The 24,134-nt window shown below is 47.6% G+C and overlaps 1 protein-coding gene across 2 annotated transcripts in view; it reads left to right on the top strand.

Annotated features, from left to right (window-relative positions):
• Positions 1-297: 297 nt before the first annotated feature.
• Positions 298-24,134, top strand: part of SLC1A2 (solute carrier family 1 member 2) — a 94,406-nt gene continuing 70,569 nt past the window's right edge. The window contains exon 1 of one of the 2 annotated variants that reach the window (XM_083838434.1): positions 298-628. Coding sequence is in view for 1 of the 2 variants with exons in the window: in XM_083838433.1 (XP_083694559.1) it covers positions 1,473-1,489 (17 nt within the window). In the remaining variant the exon portion in view is untranslated. Of the gene's footprint in view, positions 629-805; positions 1,490-24,134 lie in introns of those variants that run through there. The other variant, XM_083838433.1, reaches the window with a different exon arrangement.

The following is a 24,134-nucleotide window of genomic DNA, read 5'->3' on the forward strand; positions in this document are numbered from 1 at the left end:
CAGCCCCCTTCCTTTCACAGGATCGAGATGCTATTTAGAGAGAAGCAAGGACACGGTCAGGCTTCACTGGACACCAGGATTAAGTTTTTAGCTCGGTCCTTTATAGAAGGAGGAATTAGCTGCAGCATCGGGGTCTGCTTCTGGACTGCCATCGAGCTGAATCCTAGATCCAGTTCTGGCTAATTTCCAAATGCAGCCACCGCGCTTTATTCCTGCTTTATGTGACATATACATTCACACATGGGGTGGGCGGTCACAGCAGTACACCCAGGCACCTGTACTGTACCCGGGGGTTACGAACATCCTCCTGGCTCAGCCTGCCCACCCAGGGCCTGCCCGCCCCCACAGCCCGAGCAGAGCAGGGGTTAACATCTAACTCTGACAGCGAGGGAAAACGGGGGGTGAACGATCGCAAAACCCAGCCCACCAGCTGGAATCGCTGCTCCTTGGGAGCGCCAGGACCTGTCTTCAAGCCGCGAACCAACCCGGAGCATCTCCCTTCGCCGCCCAGGTGGAGGACCCCGACCGCCCCCTGGGGAAGGACGGGCACCCGGCAGCCCGGGGGGCCGCAGCCCGGCCGCCCTCCCCTCACCGGACCGGGGCTCCCCGCGGGGCCCCTCACCCTCAGGTACGGCGGGGGGCCGCGGGCCGGGGCCCGGCGGGGCCCGGCGGGGCCGGGGCCGTGCAGGTGGGGCCGCGCCGCCGCCGCCTGCCCGTCAGGGGGCAGCACCGCGCCGCCGCCGGGCCGGGGCCGGGCCCCGGGGCTCTGGGCGCTGGGCTCGGGCGGGCGGCTGGGCCGCGGGGCGCGGGGCGCGGGGAGCGGGGAGCGGGCCGGGGCGTGCGGGGCGGGGGGCGGCTCCTTCCCGTCCCCCCCGCGGCGCGGAGCGGAGCGGAGCGGGGCAGGTAGCGGGCGGCGGCAGCGGCCGGTCCTCCCCCTGCGGGGGGCTCGCTGCCCCCTCCCCCTCGCCTTCCTCTCCCGCTTTAAAGGAGAGGTTGGGGGGATTTGCGGGAGGCACGGCGGCGGTGATGTCAGCCCGAGCCTAAAATAGAGAGGGATAGACTGCAAATCCACGGCGCGGAGGCTAAAGCCTTCCAATCCCGCCTCGGCCAGCACCATGCCGCTGTGAAGTCACCCCCGGCTCTCCCGCACTCGCACCCGCTCGCTCACACCCGCCGCGGCCGGAGGGCCCCGCCCGGCCCCCGCCAGGTGCCCGCAGCCCCTCGCCCCGCCGGCCTCTGCTGGGCGGCCCCGGGGCGCGGAGCCGGGGCGCGGAGCCCCCCTCGGCGGGCGGCGGCGGGGCGGGGGATCCCCGCCTGGCAGCTCCCGCCCGGCGGATCCCCGAGGATTACAAGGAGCCGCTCGCCCCGTCCCGGACGCTGCCGAGGGCCGCCCGGAGGGAGCGCAGCGCCCCGCGCCCCGCTGCCCGGAGCCGTCCCGCGGGGGCCCTGAGGAGCCGGGGGCTGCCGGGACCATGGCGTCGGCGGACGGGTGAGGGGGACCCCGGGTCTGCCGGGGGGGGGCAGGGGGGCGAGGGGGGTCCCGAGCCGTGCCCGCTGCCGGCTTCGTGCGGTCTGCTTCGTGCCTCGGCCTGCCCCGCGGCGGGCAGCGGGGGAGCGAGGAGCGGGAGAACCGAGAGGGAGAGGGGAAAGAGAAAAGGGTTTCAGCTATGAGCCGCCGGAAAGGTTTTGTTTTCCCTCCCGTCGGTTCTTTATTTAACCCCTGGGGGGCACGTGAGGCTCGAAGCACCTGCCGGGAAGCTGCCTGCGGGGAGAGTGGTATGGTTAAACCAGAGAGGGGAGCCGCCTCCTAAAAATAATGCTAACAATAACAATAACCTATACTTCAAAAAGAAATGGAGAGCTGCCCCCCCCGCCCGCCTCTTAAAAAGGCAACAAGCAAATCCAACTTCTCGAGGAGTTTTGCAATTTTGCAGGTTTGTGCCAAACGCAGTGCTAGCGAGGGAAGTGCCGGGAAGGGCGAAGGGTTACACAAGAGGCTTTGAGGCAAGCCAGCCCGGTCCGAGTCCCGCCACGGCCACGTCCCCCTGAAGGAGACCTGTCCCCTGCCCCGTTCCCCCTGACAGAGACCTGTCCCCTGCCCCTGGAGGGACGGCGAGGATCCGCTGCCTGCTGCTTTGCAGACTGGCTGGCAGCGTGCAAGAAGAGAAAAGGTTTCTTTGATCTCTGCTTGCCCTCTTCTAATAGTAGCTGGCATTAGGCTGCGTGTGGTGTGAGCCTCCCCTTTATCCCTGGCTGTTGTCAGGTTGTATCAGCGTGATCTGCTCTGGATGGGACTCCCTGAGGACAGAGTGCAAAAGGAAGCTCTGTTGATACTGCCGCTGTGTCTCTCGGGCTGGGAGACTTGCTGGGCTGCTTTAAATAACCTAGCACATGGCCGGGGGGGTGTGCACACAGGTGTCCCATCACCGGGACGGCAAAAGGAACCTGCTCTCCACAGATTGGCCCGAGGACAGTTGGCTTGGGCTGAGGGGAAGGCTAGGAAGTGTTAGCTTCGGTTGCCTTAGGAAAGGGACAGTCCCCCAGGGCTGACAGAGGGCAGGTCCATGGGGCTCTCCTACCTCGCAGAGTCACTAACTCGCCGTTTGTCTTGCCTTCGCTAGGAATTTCTACTCCAGATTTGTACATTCCTGTACTGGTAGCTGCTCAGCAGTTTAATCTGCCCTGTAGCATTCCCTTTAACAATGAAATCACCCAGATAGATACTGTCAACAAATGGTTGGAGCCACAGGGAAGAGGCTTGGAGATGGAGGAAACCACCTGCGTCCGTACGGTTGCAGCTCCACGTCCTCTGTCCCTTCTGTTTCCTCGGACTACCCTGACTTTTGCTCTTCTCGGAGTGCTCTGCTTACTTCGAGTCATTAAGGTTGGAAAAGACCTCCAAGATCGTCTGGTCCAACCATAAAAAAATAAATAAATTAATAGAGCACTGCTCAGGCACAGAGGGCTTCCTTTCCTTCCATACTGAGGTGATCCAGGTACAGAAGGGCTGGATCAGGGACCACAACAGTTAGCCAGGGTGATGTCCATTACTTGCTACCGTAACGGAGCGTTTTGCTCTTCACCGTGAGGCTCATAACTCTCAGTTAGTGCTGACTTGAGACTACCGCTACAAGTGTTTGGAAACATTGCTTGCACATAAAGCATCCCCCTTCCTGAACAGGGAGGTGTAGAGGTGTCCGCTTGTTTCACACTGCTGGGGCAAGGGGGGATTTGCTGTGCAAGGCTTTAGTAGGAAGAGACGTGATGAGAGGTGGCTGCAGCACAGGGATTTGTCAACTTCAGGGGGTTTAAACGTGTGCAGAAAGTGAGGAGCTTTTCAGAGAAGCTACCTGAACAGGTGGGCTAAAAAGGATGAATGCCACAAATAGAAGGGCTTCGATAGAGGTTTGGTTTTGCTTCCTTACTGGATGGAGCTAAATTGTCAGGGTGAGAAGACAGGCAGAAAGTTTAGGCTTTGTTTTCAAACTTTTTAGGAAACTCACATAGATAAAGACAAGCTGAAACTGCTTATTTGGTGTGTTTCAACTGATGCTCAGTGATAGCTGAGGTAGGTGTGGAAAACAAGCTGAGTGGAAAGCATTTCACTTGTCAGTCCCTTTTTGCCACTGAGAACCTCTTCCAAAACTGAACTGCCGTCTTTCCCTCCCCTCAGGTAAGAAGCTGAGGAGAGAGATCAGCTTTACACGCTGGCGTAAAGGTCAGCAAACTCGAGCACTGTAAGGATCAACAGGGAAAACGAGTTCTGGACCAGGCAGACTTTGTTCAAGAAAGGCTTTCCGTTGGCACCAGCACAGTGGAAGAAAGACAGGTAGCAGAAAGTGCCCGTTGCTGCCAGCAGAGCAGTGTCTCAGGCACACGCAGGTACATGGAGAAGCACCTGCTGGAGGTGGGGACGGACTGCCTGCACTCCAGTGTAATGTCTGGTGGCTCTTGTGATGTTCAAATAGACATGTTAGCTGAGGTTTGTAGTATACAAAGTCATTATTTTGTCCTGATATGTGAAAATGACCAGCCATGGTCATTTTCACAGTGTGCAATTTCTCCTCTAACAGGCAAGTTTACATAAAAACTCCAAACTGGGGATGTCAGGAGTATGATAAGGTATTTGGTAAAAAATAAGGTCCCCGTGTATACAAAGAAGATGACAAATCTCTATTATGTTGTTAAAAAATAGTCTTAGAGCCAGGATTTGCTAGGAAAGCTTCCCTTGTCTGCATCTTTCCAGTCTTTTTTTTTTTTTTTTTTTTTTCCTTTTTTTTCTTCCAATATTTAAGTTGGGTAAAGTTATCCATGTATGGAAATTTGCTACCCAAAACTTTCTGTTCCAAGAAAGGAAAATGTGGAAAACAGAAAACTTCAATCAGTTTAAAATAAAAAAAAGGAAATGTGCCCCAAAATGGCAGAATCAGACCCAGGTGGCCTCTGTGTCCACTGTGCTACAGTTTCAGCTACTGGGGCTTCCGCAGGCCAAAGAATACACTGGCTGGTATCTTGACTGTTAAGTCTTCTTTTCACAAAATCCCCTGATACCGATTTCATTACCAAGGTGGATTTTTAGTGCTTAGCTGGTGCTGGAAACTGAAAATAGCGAGTTTGGGGAGGAAGAGCTGGAAGCAGGTGTTGATGTACTGCTCAGGGTTGCTTGTTTTCGTGCTCTCCATCTAAACCTCCTCTGCTGGCTGTGACTGCAGAGAGGATGCTCGCAGATGTGGCCTTTTGGTCTGTGCCAGGATCGCCTTTCGTGAGTCCTTAGCATGTTTCAGAGATCCAGCAACATCAGCTCACGCTCAGCCTTCGCTATCTGGCATAGCGCTCAGTACGCGCTAGGTTGAACCTATGGAGACTGACTTTCTGCTTTAATACGGTAGAGCATTTAAGCCTTTCCTTTGCTTTTACAGGGTCTGAGGGGACCTAAAGGTTAAATGAGATTGCCTCTGACCCAGTTGGTTCCTATGCTTGTCTCCAGGCCTTTGAGCAAAGTCCTGAATGCCTTGCCTTACCTGGGTTCGTTGTAGCTGTCATTGCTCTCTGCAGTGTTACTGTTTCAAAAGGGAAATAATGCAATGATTTGCTACAGTTTTTTAAATTACACTTTTGTATCTAGAGAGAGGTTTTAAATCTTAAATCAGCATGTGACTTTGTAACTCAGATATTAAACCTGGAGTGTTCAAATTACTTGTTTTTTACCTCCTGGAGTGACGCTCTTTTAATACTCTAAAAACCCAGCGATGTGTTTGTATTTTGTGTGCTTTCAAAGCGTGGGAGTTCCAGGTGTGAAGTTTGGGTTTGGATCAGCTTCTTTAAGAATGCAGCCACTAGGAGACACTGTCACTGCGTCTAGAGCAGAAGTTAAGGAGAGGCAGAGCAGGTGTCTGCGCACCGGAGCTCAGCCCTCTGCGTGCAGGTAGCGCGCCCCCAGCTCCCAGCCGGCCTGGGCCAGCTGGGATGCCACCGCTGCGTTTTGGAGAGGGTAATGACACAGATGTGAGCTCTTCCACTGCAGTTGGTCTAAGTGCCTGGAACAGTCCCGGGGCAGGTTGGCATAAATAGCAGAGATGTTACCTGTACGGGTATGCGGGGCACAGGTACCCGGCAAGCGTGCGTCTGCGTGTGCGTATGCTCCCTGCGACTAAACAAATCCAGTGAAGTGGAACAATATGCTGAAACGTCAGGATGTTTGGAAATACAGAAGTCTCTGGGTAATTGCTTAGCGTCGTGATTTGATTAGTGCAATAGATGTAAGTGCTTCACAATTTTATGTACGCTTAATACAAGTGGTGTTTACGTTATATGGATTGGCATGGGGGCAGAGCTCCCATTCTGTCCGGAGGTGCAAATATGCTGCATGTCAGCTACGGAGATCCCTGTCTTTGTTTGCCTTTATCGTTACCTCAGTTAACAGACAAAACAGCAGCCCAGCTGTGGGCTTTTCTTCCTCTCCCAGCCCGACTACTCCTACATTCTTCTACAGATGCTCTCTCTTCATCCCCCGTTTCACTGCCTCTGAAGTTACAGTTAGTTCTGCAGGCAGAAATAGAGTCTGTCTGCGCTACCTGATCACAAAGCAACATGAATTTGATCCAGATCAGGGAGGGGCACGTGATTTGAGTTCTCTAAAATTAGCCATAGTATATTGCATGAAACTTACAAAGGTTTTTCACTAGCTGTGGAAAGATGATTGTTAGACAATTCAAGATAAAGTTAACATGGGAGGCATAAATAGTAAGTACCCTGCCCAGCATCAAGCCCTGTGGATGCGAGTTAACCTGTCAACATTTTTTGAAAAAATTTGATCCTTAAGAATGAATTTATTATGCTGGATTAGTGTTTTAGTCATGTGGCTGTAGTGGTTTTGGATCTTGGAGTAGAAGCCCTAAAGCCATTCGCTGCGTCGTCAAGACAAAACCCCAAAGGGAGATTGCCAACATATATTATACACCTAGCCTGGAGACAATGAAACACACCTTAGTGAGTCAGAAAAACTAGCTTTGCATTTCATGATAGGCTTTAGGCACCTACATAGAGTGGGTTTTCAGGATCTGCCACAATGTGTACACAAGCACACCCACAGATTTCTTGTCATCTGAATTTTTACTCTGTAATTTACCCACAAAACTCCTCTAAATGGAAAGTTGGTGAAATGTGCTGGCACAAATGTTTAGATACTTCAGAGGACGAAATCCTCCAAGTGCTCTCACTGTTATTTTTATGCAGATTTTGAACAGTACCAACTCAGGATGGAGATGTTTTACCCTATACTCGCTCAGACATTTTGTGGGACAGATGGAGTGGATGTAGCCTATTAATTAGACATATCAGCTGTGGCTCTGACCTCATTTCACTGTTGCCAATTGCAAATCTCTCATCGATTTTGATGAAATAGAATAAGGCTCTGTAGAAGATAACGCACGTTCCTTAAAATTAATCTGATGACATGATAGTTCTCATGACCCCAACCTTCAGTTTGGCCTTGAGCTATACTTTCAAAAAGAAATCATCATCTAGACATTAACTCAGTTTTTGTAGGAACCCAGACACTTATGTAAAGGCACAAATATTAAAACACTTTTTAAGAAGTCTATAGTGCTTATTCATTCTAAACTTTTTGAAAAAAAAGCAGATTAGGGAACTGGAGTAGATATACAAAGGCTGTATAGATATCTGTTCCTTAAAAAGATGGCTAAAGTTTTCAACAGTCTTGGCTTACCGTAGTGTTCCAAGAAATGAATAAATACATACACACCTCCTCCCCATGAACATACGCTAAGATTCACAGATTCACAGATTTCTCTAGGTTGGAAGAGACCTCAAGATCATCGAGTCCAACCTCCGACCTAACACTAAGTACTCCACTAAACCATATCCCTAAGCTCTACATCTAAACGCCTTTTAAAGACCTCCAGGGTTGGTGACTCCACCACCTCCCTGGGCAGCCCGTTCCAATGCTTAATAACCCTTTCAGTAAAGAAGTACTTCCTAACATCCAACCTAAAACTCCCCTGTCGCAACTTTAGCCCATTCCCCCTCGTCCTGTCACTAGGCACGTGGGAGAATAGACCAACCCCCACCTCTCTACAGCCTCCTTTCAGGTAACTGTAGAGAGCGATGAGGTCGCCCCTGAGCCTCCTCTTCTCCAGGCTGAACAAGCCCAGCTCCCTCAGCCGCTCCTCGTAAGACTTGTTCTCCAGACCCCTCACCAGCTTGGTCGCCCTTCTCTGGACTCGCTCGAGCACGTCCATGTCCTTCCTGTAGCGAGGGGCCCAGAACTGAACACAGTACTCGAGGTGCGGCCTCACCAGAGCCGAGTACAGGGGCACAATCACTTCCCTCGACCTGCTGGCCACACTGCTTCTTATACAGGCCAGGATGCCGTTGGCCTTCTTGGCCACCTGAGCACACTGCTGGCTCATATTCAGCCGACTATCCACCAATACTCCCAGGTCCCTCTCGGCCAGGCAGCTTTCCAGCCACTCATCTCCCAGCCTGTAGCTCTGCTTGGGGTTGTTGCAGCCCAGGTGCAGGACCCGGCACTTGGCCTTGTTGAACTTCATGCAGTTGACCTCAGCCCATCGCTCCAGCCTACAACACCCTAAGAATTCACCTGATGAAGCAGTTCTGTATTTCTATACTAACAACTTACTGCATTTAATTTTCTTCTTGATCTTGGCATTTCCCCTTGATCTACAGTCTGTCCTAACCAAGAATACCGATAACTAAATCTGTGAACAATATTTAAAGGGTCAGATTTTTTCAGTTAAAAACTACTGTCATAAAACCTCTCTTCTGCTCCACCTGCACAGATATCCATTCCTTCCAGTACCGACCTTGACCAGCAGTCACTGAATGCCTACATTCAGTAGGTAGGGAAAGCTCACTTGGAAAGTCTGATATTTTGTGTAGTGCCATTACTGGAAATAGCCACCTCAGTATTCCTGATAATCGGAGATTTTAAGATCACATTGGAGACCTCAGATTTTTCAGTGCCTGCTTTCCCAATTTGACATTGATAGATCTAGTTTTGATCTATGAATCATCTATTCCTTGGCTTAAGTTGTGAAATACTGTATTTTATAGCTTATATCTCATGACATAGATAATAAAGGACATTTTTAGAAGACTTAAAATAGCTAGTACTGCTTTTGTTTCTTCTTCTGGCATGCACAGGCATTCAAGTTTCAACAACTTCCTTAGTTGTACTAAGCAGGAGGAAGTGAGAATATAAAGCCGATCAGCAAAACAAGTGCTATTGTAAGAGGTGAGGCATGGACAAAATAAGTGCATAGGCAGTAGGAGCAAATGCTGTTCCTTCAAAAGTGCAAATACAGCTTTTAAACCACCGTGCCCTATGCATTGATAATCTTCATGGGGCCTTAAATGTGTTCAGGTGTGAACCTGCCAGGATTTACCGCATTGCTCAGGTCAGGTTACTGTGGTGTGTACGCATGAGGGCCAAGCCTGTGGGTCTCCAAACGACGGTTGCTTTTAGCCGATGCAACAATTTGAAGAAAACTCTGGGTAAAGCCTTTTGGGTAGGGTAGGGTGGTGTCACTTAGGGTGCAGCCGGTCAAGTTGTGCAGGAGCCCTTCCCAGTCTGCAGGCTGCCCCCCTGTCAGAAGGTGGGCAGGAGCCCCGGGCTGTCAGTCGAGGGCATCTTGCAAAGAGCACCGACCCTCTGTGTGAGACCCCTGCGCTTCGTGGAAGGTGCAGGTCCAGGCCCATGGGGCATGTGCTGGGTCCTTCCCGGCACACGCGGCGGTGCGAATGCTGAGGCTCTGTAATGGAGGAGCGCAGAGAGAAGGCGCAGTGCTAGCAAGTGCACCTTCATCTTTGGTGCCTTCTCATTTAATGCCTCCTCATTTTCCGTGAGATTTAATTCCCTTCCCCAGCCCGATGTGTTGCAATACCTGCTATTTAGAACAATTAAGTATATGAGTTCTTGAAAACACTGGATGAGTCTGTCAAATCCATCATCTCTGCTATTGTCCATCTGCTAATGAAAACTCCGCTTTTGCCAAGTCAGTACAATATCTGACACTTTTAGCCTCCAGCCCTTTAAGTTAAAATGCTGTTTCCACAGGCATGAGAGCAATAAAAATGAGTGTGCTTTTATATATTTAATCCTACTTCTATATTAATTTCAAAGCCTCTCAGTGTACTTAAAGCTTTAAGACAATTAGCTGCAGTATATGTCTCAGTGCTTGGGAAAGATAACAGACTAGGTTCAAAGATCATATTTTAAAATTTTTATATAGAACATATTTGATCTTGTATTAAGCAATTCCAAACTGGGGACCCTTAAAAGGAAGGTCAAAAAAAGAACCAAAGCATAAAAGCATTAAGAAACACTCCTACTAATTACAGGCTAATTACAGGCGTCCTTAGGAGAACAGCGTGAAATTCGCAAAAATGCAGTAGTTCAGGTTCACTGAAATACCCGAGAAATCAAATTCATTGTAGTGTTTTAAAGAAAAGAAGGTGGAGAGGGAATTTAAAAATTAAAAATGTTTAATTTTTACTTTTCAAATATAAATGCTCAGTTTCAGCTTTTGAAACGTTTGAGCTTTCAAAATTTCTATTTCACACTTATTTTTCAATTGGAAAAACATGGAATAAAAAAAGGAAGACTAAAATGAAATGATGGGAGACTCGCAGTACAAAGGAAAACATAACATTGTGTATTAAGGAAGCATTTGGGGTTGACCAAAACAATATTTGCCCTCTTTTTTTTTTTTTAAACTTTCACTGACAAACTCAAAACATCTGCTGTTAAGTGTGACTGCAACCGATCTTTTCCTTGATATACATATTTTTTAAAACATAACCACTATGTCAAAAATCAGTAATTTTTCCAGGCTGCTTTCTGCTCTGTACCCTTTCTTACTATTTTTTCAACACGAGTAAAACAGTGGTTTATTACTTTAGGCATTTAAATTTATATATGTATAGAGTTGTGTGTTTATTTTATGCTTCATCACTCCATTTCAGATACTGTCTCCTTTCTGCAACGTTTTTATTTAACAGACTTTGCTGCTGTTTCTGTCATACTGATGTGCTTTGATTCTACCTCTTGCATACATTTTCACAGCAACTTTTGACTTTTCTCTTTTACCATTAGAATTTGGACTAATTCCTATACTTTCAACCATTTCTGTTGTCATTCTTGTATTTCTAGTCCTTCATGGCTTCTGTTTTGTCTTTTTAATAATACTTCTCTGTGCTGGTCAGTAGCCACTGAAGGTTCACCTAAGTTCTCTGTGAAGACAGCCAGTTGAGGAGAAGTTTTGCCAGGTCTCTGTGCTTCAGTACTATTCTGTTTAGTTTGGAGTAAAAGGTTTCTTTTTCTCTGGCAGCATACAAAGGCATATCTGATTCTGGCTTCAGCTGGTTCACTGGTTTTGCTTCCAAAATTGCCAGGACGTTTTGAACCTTTAATGTGTCAATCGCAAAAACTGTTAGTGTACTTTGCGGTGCTGATTTTCACAGCTGTGCGTTTGTGGTGTTGGTTGTTGATGCTGGTAGCCGTAATGCAGGTAACCAGCATAGGGGCTGCCTGCTTTGACCTGCTTGTCTCTGCTGGGTGGGCAGGATGCAGCTTTCGTTACCAAAGTCAGGGTCCTGGAGCTCCATCCAGGAATCGATCTTTTTCTTCTTACATCTGTACATCTACCTGTACATCTACCCCAGGGAAGACCAGTAATCAGGTCTAAGGGGAGCGATAAGTACATCACCAGCTAGTTCACATTTCTGTGTGAATCAGGTTAGTCTCTCTTAGCCCTGCTGAAAAAGCTGTGCTTCAAACCTGTGAGTGACTGCACCTCTGATTTACCTGTGGTCTCCTCAAGACGTACCATGTGGCTTCCAGGCCCGTGGACTTTGTCTCCCCAGAGGCAGGAACCCCTGGTGTTTGCCTTTCCAACCGCTCATTGCATGTTTCTCCTGTAATTCACTTTGGATCTTGGAGATTTGCTCTCTCACGGGGACTGCAACAGAGATCACAGGTAAACAAGTCACGCGCACGGCTTAGCTTCTGACGCACTACCCACCGTTGGAAGGGGGTGTCTGGCTCATGCTACACGTGAACTTGTTCATTCCTACTCCCGTGGGATGGTCTTTGGGCAAGTGGGTCTCATGCAGCACCCTCCTAGAGATGTTGACTGTTGCCTCAGGTACATCTTTCCAACCTGGAGGAGCAACACTATCAGGGAACAGTTTTGATACTGAAGGTGGTGTAACAGCATTAGCCCAGCACTGTATCCAGGCTAATGACTGCCTCTTAGCCAGGCTAATTAGCTTGAGTGCAGCTGAGAGTTAGTATGGATGTCCTGGGCTAGCACGGAGGAAGACATGGTTACCTTTCCTGCCCCAGGTCAGGTCCATACAGAGCCTGAAAGCCTGTTTCTCAACAGGCTTCTTAGTCCAAGGAAGAAAGGCCGACATTCTGTCCTCAAGAGTATGAAAATTACGGCCAGCTCTTGTGATTATTCACTACCAGCCATCTAGGACTGTGGCTTCCTTAATCTATAAAAATGCCAGCACATATGTAACATTTATCTGGGAATATGGGAGTGTATTGGAGGGTCTCCAGAGCTCCTTTCCAAACATGCCTATTCTGCATTTCTGTATACTGCAAATAAACAGCATACAGCTGTCTCCATGCAGTGCCTTCATACCTCAGTTCTTGGATGTGGCCGTGATGCCATATACTGCTGGCACGCCATCCCACACTCTGTACACTACTTCCATGTCCCTGAGCTTTCATGAGATTGCCTACATGAATAAGTAGTTGAGCCCAACAGGAACAGTTGGAGTGGAGTGTGTGGAGTGCCGCTGGTGTGCTACTGGAGTGCATTTCCTGGTGTAACTGCACCCAAACCCAATTCAGTGCATCTGCCCCAGCACAGTTCTGTGATGCGAGCCACAGTGCAGTAGGTGGGCACCATCAGGAAATTCACTCCAGAAGCTCACTTCTGGTTCAGACTAAACTGCTAGTGTAGGTTTGCCCTCAGCTGGTTACTGAGACTCCTCAGGTAAGTGGTCTGTGCTGGGCAAGTTCCTGGTGGCCTCCTGTGACCTGCTGGGTGCACACATAGAATCATAGAATATAATCACTGAATCATTAAGGTTGGAAAAGATCTTCAAGATCATCTGGTCCAACCGTCACCCTACTAGCAATCTTGCCCACTAAACCATGTCCCTAAGCACCAGGTCCAACCTTTCCTTGAACACCACCAGGGACAGTGATGCCACCACTTCCCTGGGCAACCCGTTCCAATGCCTGACTGCTTTCTGAGAGGAAATGTCTCCTCATTTCCAACCTGAACCTCCCCTGGCTCAACTTCAGGCCATTTCTTCTAGTCCTATCGCTAGTTACCTGTGAGAAGAGGCCGACCCCCAGCTCCCCACCTCATCCTTTCAGGTAGTTGCAGAGAGCAATAAGGTCTCTCTTGAGCCTCCTTTTCTCCAGACTGAACAACCCCCGTTCCCTCAGCTGCTCCTCACAGGACTTGTGTTCCAGGCTTCGTAGCCCTTCTCTGGGCATACTCCATGGTCTCGGTGTCCTTGTACTGAGAGGCCAACGTGCGTGCAGGCAGTGCTGCCACTGCTGCAGCCATGACACCGAGACACCGCCGTGGCCTGTGGAGATGCTGGGGTACGTGAGCCGCCCCTGAGCAGCACGTGGAGCACAGGCTGGGGCCGAGCATGGCCCATGGTCTGTCATAGGTGTGGTGTCCTCTGCCAGGTCATGGCAAGAGTGCTGAGGGCTCCAGGTCCCTTCCAGTGGCAGAAGCACAGCCTTCCAACTTTACGACAGTCATAGTATACTTCCCTTGAGGCAGAAAGCGGTCTTTTTAATTAAGCATCTGGCCCCTTATCCGTGTAAGAACTGTTCTTCCTATAGCAACTGAGAAAAGGTTTGTCTCTGCAAGTGCACGTGGATAAAACACATGGCACTCGCACCCAGGCGTGCATATGGGACCTAATTAACACCTGGCTGCTATTTATATCACAGCTATCTAGGACAGGAAGCCAAAAACAAGTCCGAATTCCTCGCCCGCCATTTTAGGGGATGTAAGGCGGGCGGGTGGCACTGCCCCACGGCGGAAGGCGGCCGGAGGCATTCCCCCTCCGGGCTCCTGACCGACACCGGGACGCCTCGGCCGGCACCCTCCCGTGCCGCAGGGCTCGCCGCGGCCCTCGGGGGCTGAGCTTGCAGCCCGGGGGCTGAGGGGCCGACCCCAGCGCCCCAGCTGCCGGGCCGGGCGTCCCGGAGGCCGCATGGCCGCGGGCCGACAGGGGGCGGCCGAGGGCAGCGCTGGCGGCCGGCGGGGCCGGGCGAGGCCCTGCGGCGGGCGCTGTGCCCCGGACCCGGTGCTGGAGCTCCCCGGGGGGCCGCCCGCCGCCCTCCCGTCAGGGGCCCGCGTCGCGTCCCTTCGGGAGCTGCCGGCCTCCGACAGCTTGCTGGCTCCTGCCAGGGCCCCCTCGTGCTCTGCAACCTTTTTCTACATAAAAAAAGCCACCATCCTGTCTCTGATTTTTAACCACGTTTAACCAGTTAACCACGCTTTGACATCTCAGTGAGAGTAGGAGTAAGGTGGAGTCTGAAACCAACTCGGTTTGTAGGTGTTAGCCTACAGAGAAACGCTTCTAATTAGAACAACAGTGGGGTTAGTTAATCTGGATGTGCTGTCTAAATCAGGAGGAAAGAATGCATTTTCCTGTCATAAGGGAATGGTTAGGATGTAGTCATAGAAAGGCTTGAATGCCAAGGTCTTTATTCCTATGCATTTTGAGCTTCAGGCTGCCCCCAAAACGTCTTGTGGAGCCAGCATATGTAGCCCATAACAATAAAAACATGAAGAACAATAATATTACATCAGTGAGATTTTCCCCTGTGTCTGGAGCACTTGATCCAGATTTCATATGCTTTGATGTGTACAACTGATTTTCCAAAGCACACAGCTCTATATCATGCTGTTCAGCCTGTGCATGAAACCGGTTCATTCATAGACTCCTAGACAAATTGGTGTAATGACAGTATGTGACTGAATATAAAAAGTCATCGTTTGAAAGCTGGTCAGGAGCCGATGACAGGGACCAGTCAGAATGGGACGTGAATTGGACAGGCACAGCAAACGGGAGCTACAAGAGCAACAAAGTCAGGAGGTCAGACTCAGCCTCGAGGCTGAGAACCGAAAAGGAGGGGGACAAATTAATTCCCATCCTGTACCTGCGTGTTCATGCTTTGCAATTACCCTGGGGTCAGCAGTGACGATGTATCATCCTCCAAGTGAAGTATTTCCATAATTTTAGACACCATAAGAAATCACGGTAGCTGTCATATACTGTTTCTTCATTATTTCGAAGGGGCAGAGAAAGGAAAGGGAAGGAGGATTTTAACTTCCACCCAGTTTCCCTGCTATTTATACTCAAGAAAAACGATAATTTTGGCAACCTCCCTTCTCACCCGTGGCATATCGAGAGTGGCCACAAGGAGGTGTTGTTTTTCCAAGCCGTGCATTAGTAATCCTGTGATACCAGAATGCCTAGGAGGCGCCTTTTGGGGCTAAAATATGTACTGAAAGATAAATGTCTACTAATTTATCTTCTTGTCTAAACAGAGGAATCAGAGACAGCTTGGAAGTAATGTGTTCTCGTCTTTATAGGTGGAGAACCGAGGTGTAAGGTATGCTTGCTCTCACACAGGATCTGTGACTGTAGACAGAACTGAGTTGTCCTGTCTCAGTAGCCAGTCAGGTAACATAAAACTCTCTGTTTTCCACACTTTTCATCCCAGGTGATGTTGGTTGTCCCTTTGCTGACTGACCAGAGCAGAGGGAGGCCAGATGAGGGGCTGAATTCACTTTGTGTGGACCTGCAGTGGCTTCCTTGTTCTTGCAAAAAGAAAATATCAGGTTGTTTTCAGATTTATTGAATTGCTTGAGAAAGGTTAGGTTCCACTTTTACTTTCTCTCATTTTTATTTTTATTTTTTCCATGAAGCTTAAAATATCTGAAAACCTGACAACAACTTATTTATTTTTAGAGTCAGACCACGTTTCTCAGAACTTCTGTTTCTGGCACTGTTGTGGAACTGATGCATTTATTAACGGTTGCTGATTTGTAAAATTAGGCTTTTAGGCACCAGAAAATGCATACCTGAAGGAGATATAGGACATTGCCCAGTGACAGGAAATAGACTAGTGCCAGCTGTGCACCGAAGGCCGGAATGGAAAGATCCTTCTTGGCAGATGACCAGCATATCACCATTCACAAGCCTGCCACTCACTGTTTGTTTTATGGACTACTACAAAAGAATACTCAGGAAATGGAAAGTCACAACCTGTCTGAAGCCCGTGGTTTCTTTAACACTTTGGGGTGTAATGTGTCATGTTTCTCATGGTTCTTTCTCATGCGTTTTCTCTCTTGACATAACTTCAGATTCTGCCTAGCAAGACAGAATAGCAGGAGACAGAAAAATTTAGTCTATCGGTTGAATAAGCAATTAGGTAAGCAAGATAACATCCTGGTAGTCCATTTTTTTTCATGACAAAACACAAAAGAAGAATGGAATAGTGCTTTTCTTGACATCATCCATAAACAATTGTTGAGTTGAGAGTGTTCCTAGTTTAAAGAGTACGTTCACACATCTGATGAGTCAGGGAAGACATTTTTACGTATGGACACATACTATAAAAAATACATGCTAACATGCAGTCACTTGTATGTCCAAGTGGTCAAGTTGCCATCTGTCTCTAGGACATAAATGACAAATGTGGCATAATTTTAAATTGCCCCATTTGATTTACTGCAAAAAAAAAACTAAAGCAGAGATGGCACAGGTATCATTTGGTTAGTCTGTGGATAATTAGAAAAATTACCATAAATGCCCACTGTAAAAGCAATTACGGTAAGTTAAGTTGGCTGTTTTGTTGGATAATACTGATTCTGATTTCACATAAAAAATCCACATCAAAAAAATCAACCCACAGCTCAGCAGAGGACCATGACCAATGACTTCCCCAGCAGGGAGAGAGGCCTCTTGGTCTCATTGTTCCACACTGGTCACAGCAGTTACTGCTTTGCGTTTCTATCTAGATTTCATATCAGTGACACCACTGAAATATGTTCCAATGGCTTTCAGATCAATGCACGAGTCTATGTGCTATATGAAGATCTTAGAGCAATGTGTAAGTTTTGTTTAAAACGCATCCTTCCAGGTCAGTGGAATCATACATTAGGTGTTTTCATGTGGGAAAATGAAAAATTAGAAGTTAACGCTTCATGGTCTACTTACTATTTGCCCCTAGTGACATTCACTTAACACTTCTGTTAAGTGCTTTTTTTATTTTTTATTTTTTTATTCACTGATCCACATCCCAAGTGGAAATTTTCTCCACCTTCTTCAGTGCCAGTGTGGATGAAGCTCATGCTGGAGACCCTGTATGCTCTCTCTTTGACAGTCCCTGGCAGGCTCAGGAAGCAGTCTCTCTTGTGAACGTTCATCTTCTCAGCATCTGTGAGTGCAGAGAGCCACATTCTTGTGAGTGTCAGTGTTCATATGCAGTGTCCCACAGGTTTGTCCGTACAGAAATCTCACATGCATTCTAGTGTATCTTTAAACCTGACAATTTTTCACTATCAGTTTTTTGAACAGACCAAAGTAGGATTTAACAATTCTGCCTACCCACTCTATTCTGTTTGGACTGTTGATAAACAGTGGAAATAATCTCAGATTTTCTCACCACATTTTTTCTTCAGTCCAGTGGCAATGGTTATTCAGGTGAACTAGAGTCAGACTTGATAGCTGTTGGGACTCATTCATGATCTGATTTTTTGTTGTTGTTGTAAAGGAAGCGGGGGAAAGATGGGCACTGTAGAATTTTCACAGTGCTGTACAAATACTTGTTTTAATAGGTGAAAGGTAAATATTTTGCCCATTTGTCACTTTTTAAATGCTTACTCATTGCAAGAATGAATACAAGTTAATTACAAAAGAATGGAAGGAAGGTGGTACAGCTTTAATTGCAGCTTTCCTGGCCAACTATGCATAGCTTGCTTGGGTTTGTCAGTACAGACTGTCCCGTCTATTTGCCCGTATTCTGACAATTGTTTCTCCTCAGTTAAAATAAAGGAAATTTTTATCTCAGGCTTAGTCTTTTTTCAGTGCAATTGTTACCTCTGTGGCTGACAGTATTGTCAGTGGAGTGTGCCGGTCTTTGCCCGAGTGCGGACTTCCATAGGATACGTGATATGCCTCATGCACTCATTCTGGTGCTTCGCTGGATTTTCTGTTGATCTGAAAGTCTTTCTTTGGGAGTCCTTTGCAGCTACTCACAAACGTGCTCACACTTGGTCTGGAAATGTATGGGCCTGCCTTTTGTGAAGCAAGCTATCTGGCTAATTGGCAGTGTGCTAGCTACTCTGCTCATTCCTCCTGCAGGTAGACTTGCCCCAAAGCAAATGTGGGGTACCTGCCTCTACTTTGAAAGCGTAGAATAGGCAGCACGGCGTATATTCGTACCTTTGCCTGTACCACAGTAGGTTCCCAGAGTTGGAAAGGTTTTGCTGTCCTAAAAGTCACATCCTCTTTCCATCTACCACATGCTTTGCAAGCTTCCTTTTCTGTGGCCACACTGTGAGCCCGACCACCCGACCGAGTCCGGAGATGGGGTTGAAGAACTGACTTTGCCTCTGCTCCTTTCTGACTACCAGTCGGTAGCACACCAGGCACTCTGCAAGTTTGAGCCTGGCAGCTAATAAAACCGCTGGATTTTATGCACAAAACAAATTTGACTCATGGTTACTTATCTTAGAAATGTAATTCGGCTGTGTCAGAGCAACAGGCCTTTGCTTGTTGCAGGCTTTGCCTCGTTCCCTCTGTGGTGTAACCTCGCGCTGTGGGTGTGAGCGGAGCAGGACGGGGGCCTGGAGCTGCTTCCCCCCAGCTGTGGGACACTCGTGGACACAAGTGGCATGCGACGGCATGGACACAATAGCAGGCAGAGCTCACAAACACTGGTGTGAAGGGCAGACAAATTCCCGGTTCTCCCATCTCAAGGCCTTTTGTTGGCAGCGAGTGCTGCCACCCCGTAATAAGTCGCCGCAAGGACGCAACAGGGCTGCATGGGAGGGTGTAATTAGCACTAAATAAAGATGGCTTCGGAAAACCTAAGCAAGCCAAGTAGACACTTCCCTAATGAGGCTGTCAGGGAAGTGCTCACAGATGGTACGTTTTATGAAATGCCGTAAATAGACTAATGAAACTCTGTTTAAGAATACACTGACGATGCCATTTCCAAGCAGCAGTCGTGGAGTCACATTTTTTCCTGCCATAGAAAAATACAAATCTGGAATTCAATTCTGCCAGTGGATGGACAGCAAAGATGTGCTGTGTTAAAAAAATAGAATTCACAACACTCGGATCTGCTTTGTAATACACATCATGACATACTTTTAACATTACAGCTGTGATTTTCTTCTGGGGCTCCCCAAAGCGGAAGAGAAAGGGAGTGGCAGTTCATATCATCAAACCCAGCTAATAACATTTTTTAAAGAAGTAGAAAAAGATCCATCTCTGCTCCTCCCTGAGCATTTGCTTAATGCTGCTGTAGCTGGTTTTGGAGTAATGTACTGGAAAAACTCAGAGGGGGACATGCAGGTGGATGCTTGAGCTACAGAAAGAGCTGGGCTTGGTTGGAAATGGATTTAGGAGAACTGTAATGTCGTCACTGCCTTTTTATATGGCTTGGCTCAAGATGTAGATGTTGCTGGCGTGCTCTGGGCTGGAGGGATGCAAGGCAGCTCTGGTCGAGGGGAGCTGTGTGCCTGCAGTAGCAGTGAGGTAGTGCACCTTGTCTGTCGGCTGTGTTTGGGATCATGCTAACCCTGCTGGTCAGCCCGAGCAGAGGGAGTTTGTTTCTGCGTGCTGTGTGCCATTTGGGCATGGGAAGTCGGTGCTGTGGTGCATCAGCCAGGCTGCAGGCTGACCCCAAAGTCACTGACCCTGGTTAAGCAGGAAGAGCACAGTTATTGTAGGGCTGGGATCTGAGCTCCACCAGGTCTCCAGGCAAGAACCTGAACTGAACGACCAGCCCTCCAACAGCACCCTTTCTCTAGGGAAATAAAATCCTTTGTAGAGAATTAGATACAGTTCTTAATACAATTCTTACGGTGCTGTTAATATGGACACTCCTGTTCCAGCACGACATAAAAGAATTTGAATGAACTTTGTCACCTTTTAGCCTCTTCTCACTTCCACCTTGCTCACAGCTTATCCCAAATATGTGCACACCGAGCATCTCTTTCCCTCTTTGTTTGCCTTTCGGAGCTTAGTCATATGCAGTTTCTCTGAAATTATTTTTCTTTTCTTTTGTTTTTAATCTAAACCATAATTACGTGATGGTTTTACTTCACATTAGCATGCTCTTTGCCTGCTCTAGGTCAGAGTGAACTCCATGCTGATGAAGGGAGCTGAACGAGCTGCCGAGAAGAAAAGATTTCAGTCGGTATTTGTCCATGGGTAGGAAGGCCTCAGCGCTGCCTCAGTACGGCCTTGCAGAGGCCTCCCAACACTCACCCACACATCTGTGTGTGTTTGAAAAATCTCATCCTGTCTCTTGCAGGGAGTGAATCCAGTCCCAGCAGGCAAATTATCCTCTGGCTTCTCCCCGCTGAGTCTACCACAAGTAATGTGTTCGTGGTTTGTGGGCCTGCTCCCTAGGAACCGAAATCACTTGCTCCACATCCATCACAGGGCTGCCGTTAGCGGTTGCGCCTCTGGTCACAGCCGAGCCGGGCTGGACGGGGTCCAGAGGTGAGCCCAGCTCCCCTCCCCTGGGCATCCTGCAACACCAACACCCTCCACTACGTAAAACTCGCTCTGCCTCTCCCAAAATAAAACTCCTTGTGGTATTACGCAGTGCTGTTGCTACATCCATCATGCAGGAGTGGCCCTGCTAGGCAAGCAAGGCTGCATACATGTGTGCAGCTCACGCAACGGTGAATTATGGGTTGCTAATAATAATCACAGCTTCATGCTGGTAAAAAACAGCCCAAGCTCCAAGACCCTCCTTCTGAAGTCATGGGCAGCAGCACAAAACAATCCGTGTATCCGACACCGCTCCTCTGGACTTACTTGGACCTGAAGGAACTGTGCAGAAATGTGATGTGGACTTTCGTGGCCAGAGGGCACAGACCGGGGCCGATGCAACGCCGTGGAGGGCAGCTGTGTGTGTGCATGGACACACACAACCGGTGGTCTGTTAGGGCAAACAGATCCTGTTATAGTGTGGCCAACTATTCCCCAGTGCAGTGAGAAATAACATGGAAACGAAGAATATTTATTGTGACTTCCCCTCAGCCAGGAGACCTTGCAGACAGTGAGCTATATTTTCTGCTCGTGCTCGCTGGTCATCACTCTGCTGACTTCAGTGCGGGTCTGTCAATTTGCATCAGCAGAGGTTTGACCTTCCACTTGCCTGAAATTTATAGGGACAATATATCGTTCAGTCAGTCACAGACTGCGTGTTTTATGGGGCAGCCATCACCTTTCATGTAGACACATCTACCCTTTGTCAAGACACGCACCGTTCGTGTTCAAAGAAGCCCAAGTATGTTTTTATGAATAGAGATCTTAGGCATTGCTATGGCAACCTAATGCTGTCATTCAGGAGTAAATTATTAATGCTTTTCAGCAGCAGAAAATTGAAAATCCTATTCCTTATGGCTGTGCACTGTGGTATCGTGTTTTATTATGAAAATACTGCAGGACTTCTGTAGCACTGCGAGTTCACAGTGCAATATGTAAGCCAGAAGATTTTTTTTTTCTTTTCTTTATATGTTTTTCCTGGAGCTTTGTCATCTACTCTCAAGCTTTAAGCAGCTCTAGCAGTTCATTTAACCATTAACTGACAGGCAGAATAGGTTGTGTTTAAAGGGGAATCTTTTCCTCTGAGCTTCAAAATTGGAATCCCAAACTCAGTTGTTATAAATTTTATATAGAAAAGGCCTGCTGACATTTAATATATTACTATTTTAAATTAGAATCTGGGTGGTAGCTATAAAAATCAAAACTGAGGAAAAAAATGTGTACATTGCTTGCTATTTTTTTCGTACTGCTTTTCTATACAGAAATAGCATGGTTATAAAAATATTGCAGAAGATTTTAAGGTTTTTTATACATTCGGTAATCAACAAACTTTTTTCCAACTAATGCATACTTAAGGAAAGAGTGGAGTGTTTAATTTTCTAAGAAAATGATAGCAAAATTGATGAGCTGTGAAGTTCTGGTTCTGCTCTTTTTATTAAGAATTTTAGTAAAGGATTTCCTTGCTCAGATCCTCCCCCAAAACATATTTCAAACATTTTCTTTTGCAAAATTTCCTGGAAGTTCTTCCTAGGGTGTAGTATTAAAAAGCGTCACGAGGATAAGAGGGCAGTTCACATGGAAATGAAACACGCTGGTGGCATGACTTGAGGGCAGACCCTTGTCCAACATTAATATCAAGAGCAAAGTGTACTTCTGTGTGTTAATATTGCCGAAGATGGCAGCTATTCTGGTAAGGGTCAGACAACTCCTTCAAGCTTACAAAACTGGTTAACAGGTTGTTTACTTTTTGAAAGGGTTCTGAGTAACTGCTCTTGAAGGATCTTGCATTACTGCTTTAAAAATACCTAAAATATGATCCTCCTTATCACATTTCTCATGAATGTACAATTAGTTTTCTTAACAAATACACTACAGAGGAAATCTGGTAGACGTAGTTATTCTCAAAAATACTGGAGAAATGTGATCCTACACTCGTTTGCTGAAATAACTAGATAACCGAGTGGGTATCAGTCACGTCATAAATTCTCCCACCTCGAAGTAATGTGTCTCCCAGCTGGGCTGTCCCACCTAGGCGAGTGTTCGTGTTAGCGCTGGAAAGGGAGGTATGTGAGTCTTTCACTGGGCTGCTGTTTCTGGCCGGAGCCAGTCTTTTCTTTCAAAAATCGGTAACTGGAGCACGGTGCTGAGTGTAGCTCCACCTTCATTTGTTGGGAATAGGGACTTGTGAATTTGGAGCTTGCTGTGGTGCTGTGCTGCTCCATCAGAGTCAGTGGGGGGCTCCTCCTTTCAACCCCAACTCTCCCTACTGGGGTGGCTGGTATACTCAGGTGTTACTGCATGCTGATAATTGTGGTTATCTTTATTAATGCTGATTTTTCCACTGCTCTTCTCCTCCTCTCTTCACACTCCAGCTAGGCTTTGATATGCAGGATTGAGGCCAAAGGCAGGTTTCGTGTGCAGGGTTTGAAATACAAAGCTGATGGTCTAGGGCAGATACTATAACCTCATTAGCCAAGCAGGCACGAGCTGCATCTGCCTGGCTGTCCATCACAGGCCCTTAATGAGTCCTTGGGAAAAAAGATAAAACCAGGAAATCAGAGCTGTAAGATGCCTTGCTTTGCTGAGACACCTGGCAGGTGCATTGATCGTTTCTGGGAAAAGCAATAAAATGAAGAGTAGGCAGCTTTTTTTTTTTCTTTAAAATTATTTTTTATTTTTTTTTTACCGGCTGTTCCAGCTCAGATCATGCTTCACTGCAGCTTTGTAGAAGTAAATGTGTGATCCCACTTCAGAAGGGATGGTGGACTTCAATCAGTCACAGAAGCTGGGAGCAGGTCGGGCCAAGCAACTGACCTCAAATGAGTGGCAGCACAGCAGGCTTCTTGGGGAAACTTGAAGTTCAAAGCACAGATTCTTGCTTTTTATCAGGTTTTTGTTAGAAGAAAGTTTTCTGTACTAGGCCACTGTAATCAGACGGAAAAGCAGGGCCAGCCTTTACTTTTATTGCCATGGGAAGGAGAAGCAGTGATTGTGGGTGAAATTGTACGGAAGTTGCATGTGTTTGTGTGAGGACATTCTTCTTCTGGGCTCTGAGCTGAGGTGCACTGCTGCTGGTTGAGTTAACTGTTGGTATCATCAAGAAAAGAAGGAAATTAATTTGCTTGGTCCTCGTGAGATATAATTAGGAATATTTAGATGAAAATAAGCAAGGGAAAAATGAGCTTGAATTTACTGAAAAAAAAATATCCAAATGTATGCATGTATTTATGCATTAATGGCAAGATTCATTAGACTGCTGCATAGATTCTCAGGGGAAGTAACGGAAGATAAATTCCTTAAAACTTTAATGAGCAGACTGGACAAATCACTCCAGTTTATCACCAGGCACACAGCCTGCTTTATCTGGGGAGTGACCAGATGACCTATTAGATACCTGGTTTAGAGCTTTCTTGGAGAGGAGAGACGTCCAAAGGCACTAATGGAAATAAAAAACACCCAGCCCTTCTTTTTCTACAGGGGGATCCTGTTGTGCTCTGGTTTTGAGAGCTTCCACCAGGTTCTTTCTAGACGTGCTTGTCTCCCGTCTTCATCACTGTGCGATGTGCACCACAGTCCAAAAGCCGCCTTTTAGCAGGAAAGGAAATATCCCTTCCCTGTGCAGAGTGCAGTCAGTGGTAGGGAATGGTCTATGTACTACAGCCAAGGAGTGATCCTGAAATGGAATCCACTGAAAACATCCAGACAGCAGGGATGAAGAGGCTGGGCCTGCGGGGAGTGCACGGGGC

This window comes from Anser anser (genome assembly GCF_964211835.1).
Source record: "Anser anser genome assembly, chromosome: 5".
Classification (NCBI taxonomy): Eukaryota; Metazoa; Chordata; class Aves; order Anseriformes; family Anatidae; genus Anser; species Anser anser.